Genomic DNA, 16,275 nt, shown 5'->3' with positions numbered 1-16,275 from the left:
GCGAACCGGGCTGGTTCGAGGGCTTGAGCTGAATCCTCCTGGACCAGCTCAGGACTCTAAAGGGGGATTTTTATTTTTATTTTTTTAAGTATAGCTGGATTCAGCGGCCTCCAGTGGCTGCACACAAATAGCTCATATGCATGCGTGGTGGCCTTCTAAATGGCCATTGAGAGCAGGGAGAGGGCCCAAAGGCACAAAATGGGGCCAAATGGCCCCCAAAAACAAACCAGGGGGAGTCGGGGGGGGAGGGGGAACCTTTGGAGCCTCCCCCATAGCAGCACCCCCTGGAAGGCCACCAGTAAGTTTTTTTAAAAAAATTCCACTTTAGAACCTCAAACCGGCTTGAATGTGAGCCGAGTTGGGTTTCTAGTTCGAGGGTGGCAAAACCGAATGTGCCCACTCCAGTTCGAGTCCAATCTGGACTCCAACCGAACCGGGCAAGCCGGTTTCGTGCACACTCCTACCTCTAGGCTCCTACCTCTAGGCTCAACCACTGCAATTGTACATAATCCGGAATCTGCAATTGGTGCAAAATGCGGCAGTTGGACTATTCTCATATTACTCCTATATTAAAAGAACCACACAGGCTACCAACATGTTTCTAGGCAAAATACGAAGTGCTGGTTGTAACGATAAAGCCCTAAAAAGCTCAGGCCCAGGGTATTTAAGAGAACACTGTCTCCGTTACGAGCCCTGCCACCTACTGAGATCTGGGGAGGTCCGTCTGCAGTTGACACCAGCTCATCACGAAAGGGTCTTCTCTACTGCCGCCCCGAGGCATTGGAATGTACTCCTTGCTGAAGGAAGAACCTTGCCATCTCTGACAGTTTTCAAGAGCCAGCTTGGAAACACCACTTTTTACGCTTTTAACTAGATTTTAACGTGCATTTGTTTTAAACTGTTCTAACCTTTTAATCATTGCCGCAGTGTTGGTTGTAAACCACCCAGAGTTTGGGCGGTACACAGATCTAATAAAAAGCATAAATTTATATGATTCTTTTTGCGTGCTAAAAAGGAAACCTGGACCAATAGCCAAGGTCATGTCAAACGTCATGCTGGAAGCCAGCAGCTGAATACCCTGAGTGTGGAAATGGCAAAAATCTCCAGCCGTCTAGACAAGAAAGCCCATTGGCGCTTAGGAATGCTCTTAGAAATAGTTCCGCTGAAGCCGGATCAGATGCTCTGCCACTGAACTATCGCCCCAGCCCCTAAGCAGAATATCTTACAGCAGACAACGAAGAGAACTCACTTGTAGACACTCATTCAAATGCAAGCTGGAAGATCCTGCTTAGCGAAGGGGACAATTCATGCTCAGCGAAGAGGACAATTCATGCTCAGCGGGGAAGCAAATGGCCTAGACAGCACGAGGCTGTTAGTTCGAATCCACACTGGTGTGTTTCCCAGAATACAGGAAACCCCTGTATCGGGAGTGATATAGGGAGGTGCTGAAAGGCATCATCTCATACTGCGTCGGAGAAGGCAATGGTAAACCCCTCCTGTATTCTACCAAGAAAGCCACAGGGCTCTGTGGTCTCCACGAGTAGACACCGACTCAACGGCACAACCTTTCCTAGTACCACAAGCCCGAGACAGATTCTTGTTTGGCTTTGAGTTGGTATTTACAGAGAACTCAAAAGACAAACACAGATGAAACGGATCAAGTTTCCCACCCGTTTGCTGGAAACACACCGTTATTGTCATGGTGACAACTGGCTATTACTGCCTCGTGCAGAAGTTGACCGAAAGGATCTGTCCTGGGATTAAAATAAGCCAGTTTTAACAAGCTGTGTGCCTTACTTTACAAAAATATTTAAATACTTTTAACAGGGCTGAAATTGTATGTTGATTTGGAGTGTAAACAGATGTCAGGAAGAAATATGATCCTAAAAGCAGAAAAGCACAATCTTTTTAACGAGAGTAAATACTTTGATAAATGCCTCTCGATGCAGCGAGGGTGAAGATGGAGCAGAACTTTTTAACAGACTAAACACACGATGCTCATGCATCGGAATGTCTGATTCCGATGATCAGGCCTGCTCAACTTAGGCCCCCTCATCTTTTTTTGGACTACAGCTCCCATAATCCCCAGCCACAGTGGCCAATAACCAAGGATGATAGGAATGGTGGGCCAACATCTGCAGGAGGGCCGAAGTTGAGCAGTCCTGGTGCACAATACTGCACTGGATGGACCAATGGTCTAACCCAGCAGCAGAATGAAGGAACGTGCATGAAATTTGCACAAATTGATTCAAATTTGAAACCACGGAACAGAGACATTCATTCAAATTGATTCAAATTTGCCCAAAGTCAATTTGCCTAACTTTGAATTTGCCCAAAGTCGAATCAGATTGATTTGAACGAATCTCTACTCCGTTCAATGGTTTCAAATCAAACCGATTCGAATCCAAACCGATTTGTGCAAATTTGATGTACATCCCTAGTAGCATGTAGTATCAAATGTTTAAAAATAGATACTTGTGACCTACCAAGTTGGAGGTAGCCACCCACCCGCATCCAGTCACTGATCAGCCTCCTGCTTTCGTTACCTGTTGGTGACTGGAAAAACAGGACAGCTGTCAAACATTTGACAGCCCATAATAATCAGTCTTGGCAGCTGACCAAAAAACAACCAAACAAAAAAACAACAACGGTGCTGTGCGGCTCAGTTCGAAATCTGGGGACAGGCTCCATCTAAAGGCCTGCTACAGCACCTTTAGCGATGCGAGGAGAAAGGCGGTTTCAGAGAAGATCCGAGAAGCAGATCCGAGAAGATCCGAGAAGCAGAGCTCTTCTCGGATCGCACATGGCACTGACTTTTCCAGGAAACCATCTTTCACACTAAGCCTTAAGATCAACCCACAACACTGGACCCACTTTTAAATTCTATCAAAATGTGTATCCATGTCTCTCTCTCTTTTTCTCTTAATTTTTGTTTACTTAAAAAAAAAGAGAAAAGTGTATACAAAAGCCCTTGAATTCAGTTAACATAGACTCATAAACACAGTGATATCAGCATAAAAGAGTTAGTGCAAGCAACTCTGGGCAGGGCTGAACCCATGCCTGCCAGAAAGGTCAAGGATCAAGTATGAATTCTCCCATTTGCGAAGCAGGGTCCATCTTGGTTTGCCTTTGGATGGGTGACTACTTGGGGGCACCGTCTGCTGTAAGATATTCCCCTTGGGCAGGGCTGCTCCACTTCAGCCCTCCTGCAGATGTTGGCCTACAACTCCCAGAATCCATGACTCTTGGCCACCGTGACTCGGGATGATGGGAGTTGTAGTCCTAAAACAGCTGGGGGGGAGTTTACTTATTTATTTAAGTTGACTACGGGTCTGACTCAATATAAGACAGCTTCCTATGTACATTATGCACAAAAATCCCACCCGAATCACACATATTTCACAGTCCTAATTGCGTTGGTTTTGGCGATACTCCCTTCCAACTGGCTTGCTTAGGATGGTAGTCTTAATTCATGGATCTTAACAGTACCACCCAAGACGCCAGGCACAAGACCTTGCTGACAGAACAGCTGCTCATTAGCGAGACTTCCAGCGTACCTGTCGCCCTCTTTCACTACTTCAATAGTGGAAATCTCAACAATCTCAAGTAGAATGGGCAGGCTGGTTGTTCCTTTCTGCCTACACACATGTGCCCCAAAAGGTCTCTTGCCTTTTAAGGCATGGAAACCAATTTTTGCCTTCTTAATGGCATCTGCAAGGGTGTCATTCGTCAGTTCAAATCCAACCCCCAGAAACCATTTGTAGGCATTTTCACTAGGCTGCGATAGCAAGATCTTTCTTGATGTTTCGCAGCATCAATTTGGATCTCCATAGAGTTGGCAGAGATGGTTTCTGCTATGTAAGGAACACGCCACCAGAAATTCTCACTCAGATAAAATCCAGCCAACTAATAAGTCCACTGAGAGCAGATTTTTAAAGCGGCTCAAGCAGTTCACCTTTTGTGGCTGGTGGGCTTTTGCCTAACAAGGAGAACGCCACAGGTGAGGTTTTCCTTATCACTGCATCAACACCGCTTTATCTGTTGACCTCTGCCTGTTCATTTGAGGCTGGACCTCTAATGGGCAACCATGGTAGCAAACATAAATTGTCCCCTTTGCTAAGCAGGGTCTGCTCTGGTTGCATATGAATGGGAGACTACATGTGTGAGCACTGTAAGATATTCCCCTGAAGGGATGGAGCCGCTCTGGGAAGAGCAGAAGGTTTCCAGTTCCCTCCCTGGCTTCTCCAGATAGGGCTGAGAAAGAGACTCCTGCCTGCAGCCTTGGAGAAGCCGCTGCCAGTCTGGGTAGACAATACTGAGCTAGATGGACCAATGGCCTGACTCAGTATATGGCAGCTCCCTATGTTCTGTTGGAGCCTTTTCTGTTCCTCAAGTATGGAGGATCTTGAAATCCTTTTTAACCCCTTTCTTTCATTTTCTTCTGTTATTCAACGTTCTGCAAGAACTTGCCATACCCAACTTCTAAATGTTGCTAACATCCAGTCATTTTCATCCCCTTCGATTGCAAAACACTGAGGTGGGGAGAGAAGTCAGGACCAGGCTATTTGAAATCAGCAGGGGTGGCAACGCTGCACTCCCCCCGCACATGGTCTCACCCAGTGCAGTTCCTGGCCAGGAAGGAAGCTCAGGGCTTGGCGTGACTCCTGGGAGGCTGTAGGAGTCCCCTACCCACTGGGATGTACTGGTCCCTGCTGCTTGTTTTGGGGTAGAGGAGGGAGTGAATGGGGCTTCTTTGAACAACAGAGGCCATTTAAAATAATCCACTCAACATACAGGACTCTTAATATACCATGAGCGTATCGTATGAGCGTATCGTATGACCGTATCATATACCATGACCATATCGTAAAGTTCCGGGCCAGCAGATGGGGGCGCAAAAAATATTGGAAGGGGAGTGCCCACTACCCCCAGAGTCACCCCTGCTAGGGATGCTCTTGAACCATTTCCCTTTAGCGAGTGGCTTGATACAGCTGAGCTGCTTGTTACGACAATAGTTTCGAATTCGAATCAATTCGTGCAAATTCCGTGCACGTCCCCACATTCTACTGGGTTAGACCACTGGTCCATCCAGAGCAATACTGTCTACACCAGGGCTGCTCAGCTTCGGCCCTCCTGCAGATGTTGGCCTACAACTCCCATAATCCCTGGCTATTGGCCACTGTGGCAGGGGATTATGGGAATTGTAGTCCAAAAACAGCTGGGGGGGGCAAAGTTGAGCAGGCCTGGTCTGCACTGACAGGCAGCTGCTCTCCATGTTTCTGATGGGGATCTTTCCTAGACCTAAGAAGCTGTCTGATACAGAGTCAGACCCTTGGTCCATTTAGCTTAAAACTGCCTACACTGACTGGTAGCAGCACTCCAGTGCTCCAGATGAGAGAGCCTTGGAGCACTAGCACGGAGTCTGTTTCCTTTAAACCTGGAGCTTGAACAAAGCAGGCAGCCGACAGGAGAGAAGCAGCCGTGTGTCACTTCCCAAAGAGCAGGCTGCAAAACAAGGGAGGGACCAATGCTGTCAAGTCCTGGCGATGCAGAGTGGCAGGTTTCCGCCCTGGCAGCCAGAGCCATTCAGCGTCTTCCTAGAAGGCCTCAGCGCCAGGCAGTGTGAGACCCACCGTTGGATTCGGCGTCAAGGGAAAAGCTCTGAATAGGGCTGTTACAGCATAAAGGAAGCCGCTCCTTGAGTTTGGCCGGGAGAAAACAGGATGGAACAACTCCGTTTCAAGATCTTCCTTTTATTCCACTCGCCTATGGAAAACTCTAATCAAATACTGTCCAGGGAGTTGGTAGTCAATCAATCAATCTGCCGCCCAAACTAATCAACGGAACAAGACAGGATGGGGACACAGAGGGTCCCTTCTCCAGATGAGCCTGTACCCCATTAACTCCACCTGCTCAGTATTTCAAATGTGCTAATCCAGGCAAATTGCATTAGAACAGCCCAGCTGGATCAGGCCCAAGAATGCCCACCTAGTCCAGCACCTGCTTCACACGCAGTGGCCCACCAGATGCCTCTGGGGAGCCCACAGGCAAGAGGTGAGAGCGTGCCTTCTCTCCTACTGCTACTTCCCTGCAACTGGTTTTTAGCAGCATCTTGCTTCTGAAGATGGACCCGGCATACAGACCACATGCAACCTCCCATTCAAATGCAACCAGGGCGGAACCTGCTTAGCTAAGGGGACAAGTCGTGCTTGCTACCACAAGACCAGTTCTCTTCCATCAAGAGACTTAAATTTGGGGCAGTATTCAAATATGTCAAATAAATAAAATAAAATAAGTCCAAGGACATCTGGAGCTCCAAGTGTGTGAATCCACGCAAAAAAGCACTATATAAATGTACCCCCCCACAAAAAAAATTCTCATTACCACAATCTAGCATTATGACCCCCCCACCCCCACTGCTGTCTAGAAAGGTTTTAGGCGTTTCACAAAAATCCAGGAACAGTTTCTCTGACTACATGTCTAACGGCATTATTCACCTGGCCCCAATGTTTATTTGTCGATCTGTTTTTAGTCCGAAGAATAATTGTACATGCTAAATTAAACAGTTCTACTTTATTTGTCTAAAACAGATCCTTATTAGGACATGTTTACACTGCGAGCTCTCGAAAGAGGCCAACCGCTTCCATTCATTTCAATCGAGAACGTGTCCAAGGGGTGAAAGGGGAGACTGAGCACAAGCCGAACCTGCCCCATCAAGAGGCTCTCGACTTTTCTCCATTTTGTGGTTTTTCGGATTCTTTAATGCTTTCCACATTGTCTCATCTGCGGGCGAGCTACTCCGCCTGCAGGACATCCACAGTGACAGTGGCTAGTCCAGGATGATGGGCATTGTAGTCCAGCCTCTGCAGGAGGGCCGAAGTGATGCAGCCCTGATGTAGAAGACCCGGAGCATATTATCGGGCAGGGCTGCCCAGCTCCGGTCTTCCTGCAAATGTCATCATGCCTAGTTATTGGCCATGGTGGAGAGGGATGGTGGGAGGATTAAAAGAGAATTTTTAAGGCTGCAAATGGAACTCCGAACCCATATTATCTGGATCCCGTTCGGACACTGTTAAACAAAAAGAATAGTCTAAGTTCATTGTTGATTAATAAAATAGAAATCAAATGAGCAAGATGTGGAAGCAACATAGAATATAGAATACTAGCTGAACCTGCACAGAGCATCTGTGTGCTAGGACTTTGTTCCTCTCCTTGCCCCCCGCCACAGCCCCTGCTTTATTGCTCAGTGTCAGCCACCCACTCCCCACCACTCACTCGCCCCCTATCCACTCCTCTTCCCTATCTGCATATGGAATCCCCACTGACCAATCACCACAGTACTTCTGCTCTGTTGCATGTGATTGGTAAAGCACTGTGTGGGCAGGGCTTGCCACGTACAACCTTAATATATTATATATACACACACACTAGCTTAACCTACGCAGATCATCTGCATGCTAGTAGACCCCTCTTTTCGCAGACCCCTGCCCACTTTCCTTCTATATATAAATTCCTCTCCTTTACAATCAAGAACATCTTCCGACCAGTAACAGTTGCATTCCAACTGATCTTAACCATCACAGGCTCCTCTTCCCCATCTGCATATGGAATCCCCACTGCCCAATCACCATGGTGCCACAGGTTCCCCCTCCCTATCTGCATATGGAATCCCCATTGCCCAATCACCACGGTGCTTCTGCTTGTGTACTCTCGAAAGAGCTGCCACACACGGGATTAGCCACGGGTACGCCTTAAAGAATTAGACAGATAGACAGACAGACAGACAGATAGATAACTAGCAGGTCATTGACCAGGCAAAATCATTTTGCATAGATTATGCTAACAGGAAAGTTCAAGAATCTTCAGTCAACATTTTCTACTGCTCTGGTGGTGGTCATTCAGGTTTGGAATGGGCACTATTTGGATCTGAGAAAGATCATCTGCTTCTCTTCAACATGATGTCATCTTTGAATTATTGATCTGATTGAGTGTTACAAGTCTGCTGAGAACAACCATTAAAATATGATTATATTTTATTATTTATTTATTTATTACAATTATAAACCACCCCATCCAGCAGCTCTTGGCAGTGTACAATAACTTTTAAAAGACATAAACCCCACAATTAAAACAATGCTAAAGGCAATAGAAAAACAATTCAAAATAATTAAAACTATTTAAAACCAATTAAAACACATTTAAAAACAACACCACCCTAAAAAATACAAAGAAAATTTATTTAAACCTTTCACCCAGCATATTCCAGTGTAAAATGTAGGACATTCAGCCCATATCAACGGCAGGATTGTGTATGCAAAACTTGGTATCTATAGGTCATCGGGAAGTATGACTTTATTTTGCTCAACCAACAAACTCTTCAAAATATATTAACACACACACACACACGTATTACAGTCACTGCCTTACATCCAAACAAGGTTACTCATAAGTAGTGCTACTGAAATTAACAGCCAATTTGAATAGCACTGCTCATGAGTAACTTAATTTAGATGTAAGCCAGTGGCTATAACAGCCAAGTCCTCTGAACTGGTAGCAACGGAGCTAATCACTAGTGGGCGGATCAGGGAGGCAGGAGAGCTCCGAGCACCCTTTATTGTAGATCCTGCTCAGATTGAATCGGAAAGGCCCCGCTCTAAATGCACAAGCGCACACACTGCCTTGAACAAAACTCATTCTGCGCACAGACAAAACCAATTAGAGGGAACTCTGAAACAACAAGCATCTGTGTACAGTTCTGGTCACCACACCTTAAAAATGGATATCGTAGAGTGAGAAAAGGGCAACCAAAATTACCAGGGGTTGGAGCAACTTCCCTATGAGGAGGAGAGGAGAGCTGGTCTTCTGGTTGCAAGCATAATTGTCCCCTTCGCTAAGCAGGGTCCACCCTGGTTGCACATAAATGGGAGATTACATACATGAGCTCTGTAAGACATTCCCCTTAGGAGATGGAGCCACTCTGGGAAGAGTATCTGCAGGCTAGCATGCAGAAGGTTCCAGGTTCCCTCCCTGTCATCTCCAAGATAGGGTTGAGGAAGACTCCTGCCTGCAGCCTTGGAGAAGCCGCTGCCAGTCTGTGTAGACAATACTGAGCTAGCTGGATCAAGGGTCTGACTCAGTATAAGGCAGCTTTCTTGTCCCCTGCCAACTGAGCAAAGAGGCACCTTTTAAAAGTGGCAATTCCCTTTATTGAGCAGGAGGAGAGCAATTGGCCCTATCCATCCCCAGCACAGCATCCCTCCAGTGGCTGTTGCTGATGCCTCTCTTAGGTTTCCTTTTCAGACTGTGAGCCCTTTGGGGACAGGGAGCCCTTATAAATAAGTAAAAGGAGAGATCTCTATGAAATAGGATAAATATCTATGAAAACTGCGATGTGAACTTTTGTTGAAAAGTGGTATATAAATATTCGTCGTATTCTATTTTCCTATGACTGGGTGGGCCTTTGGCCTGATCCAGCATGGCTTTTCTTATGTTTTTAGGGATAAGTGGGCTCCAGTGATCTCTCTAAAAAAAAATTCATCTGTGTGCAGAATGAGTTTTGCTCTGGGCGGCAGTATCAAGGCAGTGTGTGCGCACGCATGTGCAATCAGAGTGGGACCTTCCCGATTCAACCTGAGTGGGATCTAAAATCAACGGAGTGGGCATAAAATAAAAAAAATGTAAAAGCGCATGCACACGCCTTGGAGGGACACGGGTGGAATCCCCTCCAATTTCTCAAATACTGATGCACTAAAAGCCGTCCACAGACCTTCCGATCGTTAGAAAGCTTTTTGATCGGAAGCTGTTTGAACGCGTCGCCGGTTTCCCTTTCTCTCTGGCTCCGACACAGGACGCACTACGGACCAGAGAGGAGGTTTAGTGCTGCACTTCAGATATGCAAACCGGATGGGGATCCGGCAGCCTGGAAATTCTATTCCACATTAAAGAACACGAGACGAGAACACAAAGGGAGGGATGGCCCGAGGGGAAATCAGCCCAGAAGGAAAGACCATGAGAAGCGCAGAAAGTCGAGAAATGCAATCCCAGGTTATTCAAAGGCTGAGACACGATGGGGGAAAATCTATTCTTGGGGAGACCAGGTGCAAAGAAGAATCGGAGGCTGACTCAAGGTGGTTGGTGGAGGAACTGAGGGGTCCTGAAAGCCTAAGTTTTGCGACATCGCCTTTAGCTGGCCTTTTTACATCGGGCAAGGCCTGCTTTTTGAGGACAAAAAAAGGGAATCCGGGGTGGGGCTAGCAGATGCCATGCAACCCGGTGCTCCCTCTAAGGCATGTGCGTGTGCGCACACCCACACATTTTTGGATGTTGGCTCAGTTCATTTTAGGTCCCGCTCAGGTTGAATCAGGAAGGCCCCACCCTGAATGCACATGTGCGCACACACTGCCTTGCTATGTGCGGTATAGTGGTTACGAGTGCTGGACTAGGCCCGGGGAGACCCGAGTTCAAATCCCCATTCAGCCATGAGACTTGCTGGGTGACTCTGGGCCGGTCACTTCTCTCTCAGCCTAACCTACTTCACAGGGTTGTTGTGAAAGAGAAACTTAAGTATGCAGTACACCGCTCTGGGCTCCTTGGAGGAAGAAAGAGATATAAATGTAATAAGATAGATAGATAGATAGATAGATAGATAGATAGATAGATAAGAACAAAGAACAAAACTTATTCTGCACACAGAAGAAAAAACTGAGAGAACATTGATTCAGCCCCCAGTTTGTTTGTTTTTTACATAAATGTGCAATGCATGCACTTGTGCCTAACAGATAGCTAGTTGAAGCCGTATCTAAGCCTGGTCAGTGGCTTGAGATCAGTCTTCAACTAGTGGCAGCCTACCTCGAAGGAGCAGTGTGCTCCTAGATTGGGATCAGAGCAATCGCTCTACTGAGGGTAGATCCCAGGAAAGCGTAGACTAAATCCCGTTTCAACACAAACAGATAGCGCTCTCCCCCATCAAGGATATTCTGTGTTTTAGAATCCTGCAAATCCTGCACCTGCTATAGGGTTGGGCCAGAACAAGTTCTAGCCATTTCTTCTTTGCGATCTAGGAGCCAGTCCAAAATTTTAAGAGCCAGATTGACAAAATTACCAGACTGAGTGATGGACATTGTGGAGAGGGAGGGTAGGTGGGCTTCTCTTTATCCCCCTTTTAACTAACATATCTCGAACACAAACAGGGCTGCCTGGGACAAATAAAACTTTTGTTACAGAACTTTACCTCCGAATATCCTAGTCTTGGGCACCACAGTTAAATTTCTAGGCACCACGGCCCCCTGGCACCTGGGATTTGTCAAAACATGGACTATAAGACCGTTAACGTTCCTTCCAGCTCTAAAATTCTACAATTCTGAGATTCCCCATGACACGGAAGAGGAACACAGTGGGCCTAACTTCTGAAAAATCTGTGCATAGGACTGCAGGATCAATCACTTCCATCTCCGGTACTAATGCACAGCCCTTTGGGAAAGAAACATCTGTCATATTCCAGCTTCCTGCAACAATAAATACAACTGATGTCTATCCCGTGGCCATTGGCGTACAAGTCACAATGCACAGTCATTCTGGGACCTTCTGGGCAAAGCAAAACGGCAGCCATGAGGTGAAAGGAGTCAGGGACAGCACTGGTAGCTTTTAGTGCAACATCTCTGAAAAACTCTGATTGTGGCATCTCCATCACCAAGTTTTCATGAAGGGCACTTCAGGCAGTTCTGTCTCAAGATACGTTGCCTAAAGGAAAAGAAAAGTCTCCCAAGTGGATAACACAGCTCCTCTGCTAACCGAGCAAAGAGGCACCTTTTAAAAGTGGGGATTCTCTTATATTTAGCAGGGGGAGAGCAACTGGTCCTATCCATCCCCAGCACAGCATCCCTTCAGTGGCTGTTGCTGGAGTCTATTTTATATTTCCTTTTTAGATAGTGAGCCCTCTGGGGACAGGGAGCCATTTTATTTATTTCTCCCTCTCTAATCTCTCTCTCTGTAAACTGCTTTGGAGACTTTTGTTGGCAAGTGTTCTATAAATATTTGTATGTAGACTCAGCTGAAATTGATCAAACAAATAACTATGTCAGAAAGATCAAGGATCAACAGTACTTTACAAATGGGGTGTTTGATATAAACAAAGATAATATACAGTTATTACGACAAAGATTTATAAAGATGCAAAACATCATATAACCTATGTAATAGAATCCTATACATCATACACCCTGTAATGGATTATATATCATTGTGCATCATATGATAACCATTTCTTTCATGCTCTCCTTCTGAACATAACATAGCATTCCTCAATTCTGTTCTCTCCGGGATTCCCACATTGGAACAATGTGATCAGCAACTCATTCTGTCCTCTTATTATTGGAAAAAACTGTCAGACACATTTCAACTTGCATAGTCTTCCTCGGTGAGTTTTCAATCTAAAATTGATACTGTAGACGGTCAATAATATTTACCGCGCACCCCGGATCAGTCTTTCTGTTCCCTGGGAACTAAGGGGAATGATGAATCCTAAATTTGTTCTTAATCATATGGAGCTTTTGAAGCTCCATAACAACATGGAGCTACCATATGGAGCTTCAGTTTCCAACGTAAAGTTTCCCAGGAGGTTTCCCTAATCCCTTTGGCTAATAGACCAGGCACACCGAGCAGACAATCAGCAAAATTTATTTGTGATTGCTATCCATGCACAGTGATCAACATACACCCACAACAGACACAAAGTGCAACATCTATTCCTGTGTCTATTTCTGAGAGAGCTGGAAATGTTATAATACTTATAGAATGACTAGAGCACCTACGGACTACAGGAAGATATTGGCAGATTCTGGGTAATCCGCAGGTATGCCGGTTTCACAAAAATCTGTATTGTTTATTTGTTTATTTCGGCCCAAGGCCAGCATATTAAAAAAAAGCAACAGCAAGAATAAATACATAAAATAAATACATAAATACATAAAATAGATTTAAAAATCTGTAGGGAAAAAACCTCCTAAGGAGGCTAAAAACCCTCCCAAATTATCCCAATGTAACTCAGTGAAGTGGAATGTTTGCAGACTCAGAGAGCTCTTAACAGACAACCAGGGGGTGGAGCTAGTGGAACTCAGTGGTGAGGAGGAGGGAAAGGGGCTTGAACAAAACGAGAGGGAAATTTATCAGCTTGAAAAACACTCCTTCAAGACAATCACTCTTGTCTGCTTTTGAGGGGAAAGGTGTCTAAAACTCTTATGTTTTAGATAAACAGACAGAAACTTTATTACAGTTATTGACCCAACAACACAAAAGAAAGACAGTACAAATCACTGTAAAGATAAGACAAATACAAAATATAATGTCAGGGTCTTCATAATACCGATAACTCAAACCAGCTCAGACCTAATCTTACATGCGGCCACACAGAATTTGGCCAAACACGGTGTTAAGGGTACAAAACGATCAGCTAGTAAAAAGGATGCATAGCCATCATCTGTTCTAACAGGGATATTTAATAAGAGAGGCGAGATAAGAGAGATACAAATATCCCTATAAAATGAACCATATAAAAGGACAAGCGTCACAGTCTCAACACCTTGGCCACAAGGACAGATCCAGTTAGTGATAGGGATTTTGTGGTACCTCCCTAATGGTGCAGCAGGGAAATGACTTGCCTAACATGCCAGAGGTTGCCATTTCAAATCCCCGCTGGTATGTTTGTGTTTCCCAGACTATGGGAAACACCTCTATCGGGCAGCAGCGATCTAGGAAGATGCTGAAAGGCATCATCTCATACTGTGCAGGAGAAGGCAATGGTAAACCCCTCCTGTATTCTACCAGAGACAACCACAGGGCTCTGTGGTCGCCAGAAGTCAACACCGACTCGACGGCACACTTTACCTTTACCTGAAGTGCATTAAAGCTTGCAAGAGAGAAGGCCCTTCTCTGGGTCAGAGTACTTAAGTTCATTAAATAGTGGGCTGGTTTAGGGTAGTTTGTAAAACCAAAGTAGGGGCGTGTGTGTGTCACTCTGTGGTGTGTGTGTGTGTGTAGCTGTGCACTGAATCCGCTAATCACTGCATGCACACACATTCACACACAACATTCACCCTTTTTCCCCACATCAGAGATATACTGCAATATTTTGCAGTGGATGCATACTTGTGTTTTATGCACAGCAACTTCCCATAAACACAGCGTACACTTTGTCTGCTTTACCATACCATTTTCTTGTTTAAAAACACACACACAACCCCTGGCCATTAAACTACGCAATGGATGGTGTGTTGCCTTCTCCCCAAAGGATATGATCGCAGTTTGAGACACTGTTCATTTTAATGAGCGTGTAAATCACTACAGTCGGATAGGGCACATTTACGGATGTAATATTTGCCCTTTGGGACGAGAAGCCATAATTCAGAGATCGGGAACTATCATCATTCCTTGCAATCGCCGCCTTCCTTCTCATAATTTATGGGCAGTGCATTTTGATAACATTCAACCAAGTCGTTTTGGAAGAAGAGATTCACTGCTATGCTAAGTATTCTGGATTGCAGGACTGGGTTTCTCTGCTTAAGGTGGCTACTTCCTGCCCCATTTTTTTTTTTTAATCACAGGCAGATAATTTAATAGGTACAGTTTTTCCTGCCATGGAATTACTATCAAAGAAACCTGTTGAACCTCTGCCTACTATGTGAGTGTTAACAGCACAGTTTTTATCAGGGAAAAGATGGCAAATTTCCCTATGATTTCCCCCCTTTTTATTCCAGTGGGGAAATGACTTGACTAGCAAGCCAGAGGCTGCCAGTTCAAATCTCCGCTGGTATGTTTCCCAGGCTATGGGAAACACCTATATTGGGAAGCAGCGATCTAGGAAGATGCTGAAAGGCATCATCTCATACTGTGCGGGAGATGGCAATGGTAAACCCCTCCTGTATTCTACCAAAGACAACCACAGGGCTCTGTGGGCTCCAGGAGTCAACACCGACTTGACAGCACAACCCAACTCCAGAGTAAGTGTGGCATAGTAGACAGAGCACTGGACGTACACTGTGGAGGCCACAGTTGAAAGAGCTACTCCACGATTAAACTTGACCTTGGGGCAGTTGTTATCTTTCAGACTAACCTATCTTGCAGGATTGTTGTGGGGACAAAAAGGAAAGACCACTCTGAATTCCTTCAAGAAAAGGTGGGATTAAAATACTATATTTACCTGAATCCAAGAATAGGTTTTTTCGATATTAGAAATCAGGAAGTCATCTTAAATTCAATGTCCTGTCCCCTTTGAGTAAATACAATATGACCTGTAGTTAACTTCTACTTTTTAAGGGGGTCATCTTAAATTCCGAGTCATCTTCAATTTGGGTAAATACAGGTATTAGAAATCGTGAACTGCACAGATCTAAAAAACAAGGCTGTGCAGCTTCAGCCTTCCAGCTCTGGTTGGACTCCAACTTCCATCATCCCTAGCAACAGTGACCAATAGTCAGGGGATGATGGGAGTCGGAGTCCAACCACAGCTGGAGTGCCGATGCTGTGCATTCCTGATCTAGAGGGTGTCTAAGACAAACTGAAAAGTGTAGAAAAGATTTTCACTTCTTTTTTTTTTTTTAAATGTTTACCTCAATGTCTGCAAAGGGAAAAAGGAAAAAAGAAAATAAAAAGCCAGGCAGGACAGATGGCTGTAGGCCCAACCTCAGAGTTGTTTTTAACTGCTGTTCTGTGGGTTGGATTCTACACATTTTCCAGAGGTGAGTAATTTCCCATGCTGGGCTTGACGAGGAAGTTAAAACGGGATCCAGCTCTGTAGACCTTGGTTGGGTCTACAAATGCCCATCGCTCCTTGAATGGTCTCTGATGAGCTTCTCTCAATTCAGCGGTAGAAAAGAAACAGGCGACGATGGGGGGGCGGGGGGGAACAGGGCCGCCAACCCATCGCCAAGAAATGCCAGCCAGAACCCTTCTGACTTGCCAGCTAGTCTAATCAGGGAATTTCAGAGCCAGCCCCCACCCACCCCGCCCCCTGCCACACACAAGGGCAGTTTGGAAAACTGGCCTTCGAGAAAAGGAAAATGGGCATTCATCGGTTCATTCACACACTTGCCCAGCCTTTCAGAAGATTTGGCAGACACTACCAAGGGCAGAATATGGGCTGCATTTGGGAACAGCATAAAGAGGACTGGAAATCTGGCCGGGTGGCGGGACGCTCAGTGCTCTAAGCAAATCTCTCTGCTTGGCCTTCTTCCTTGCAGCACTTGGGACTTTTCAATCACGGAACGAAAACAGAAATCTTTG

At 45.5% G+C, this 16,275-nt stretch overlaps 1 protein-coding gene across 3 annotated transcripts in view; it reads right to left on the bottom strand.

Moving 5' to 3' along the window:
• TNFAIP8L3 (TNF alpha induced protein 8 like 3) overlaps positions 1–16,275 on the bottom strand; it is a 57,558-nt gene that overhangs the window by 8,659 nt on the left and 32,624 nt on the right. The window contains exon 2 of one of the 3 annotated variants that reach the window (XM_053272393.1): positions 2,487–2,556. The exons of the other annotated variants lie outside the window; for them this stretch is intronic. Within the exon in view, the coding sequence (XP_053128368.1) occupies positions 2,487–2,514 (28 nt within the window). The 5' untranslated portion in view covers positions 2,515–2,556. The remainder of the gene's footprint in view (positions 1–2,486; positions 2,557–16,275) is intronic. 3 annotated transcript variants of the gene reach the window in all.

Source organism: Hemicordylus capensis, chromosome 10 (genome assembly GCF_027244095.1).
Source record: "Hemicordylus capensis ecotype Gifberg chromosome 10, rHemCap1.1.pri, whole genome shotgun sequence".
NCBI classification, from domain to species: domain Eukaryota; kingdom Metazoa; phylum Chordata; class Lepidosauria; order Squamata; family Cordylidae; genus Hemicordylus; species Hemicordylus capensis.
Note: the sequence above shows the minus strand (reverse complement) of the source record. Positions and strands in the feature narration are given on the sequence as shown.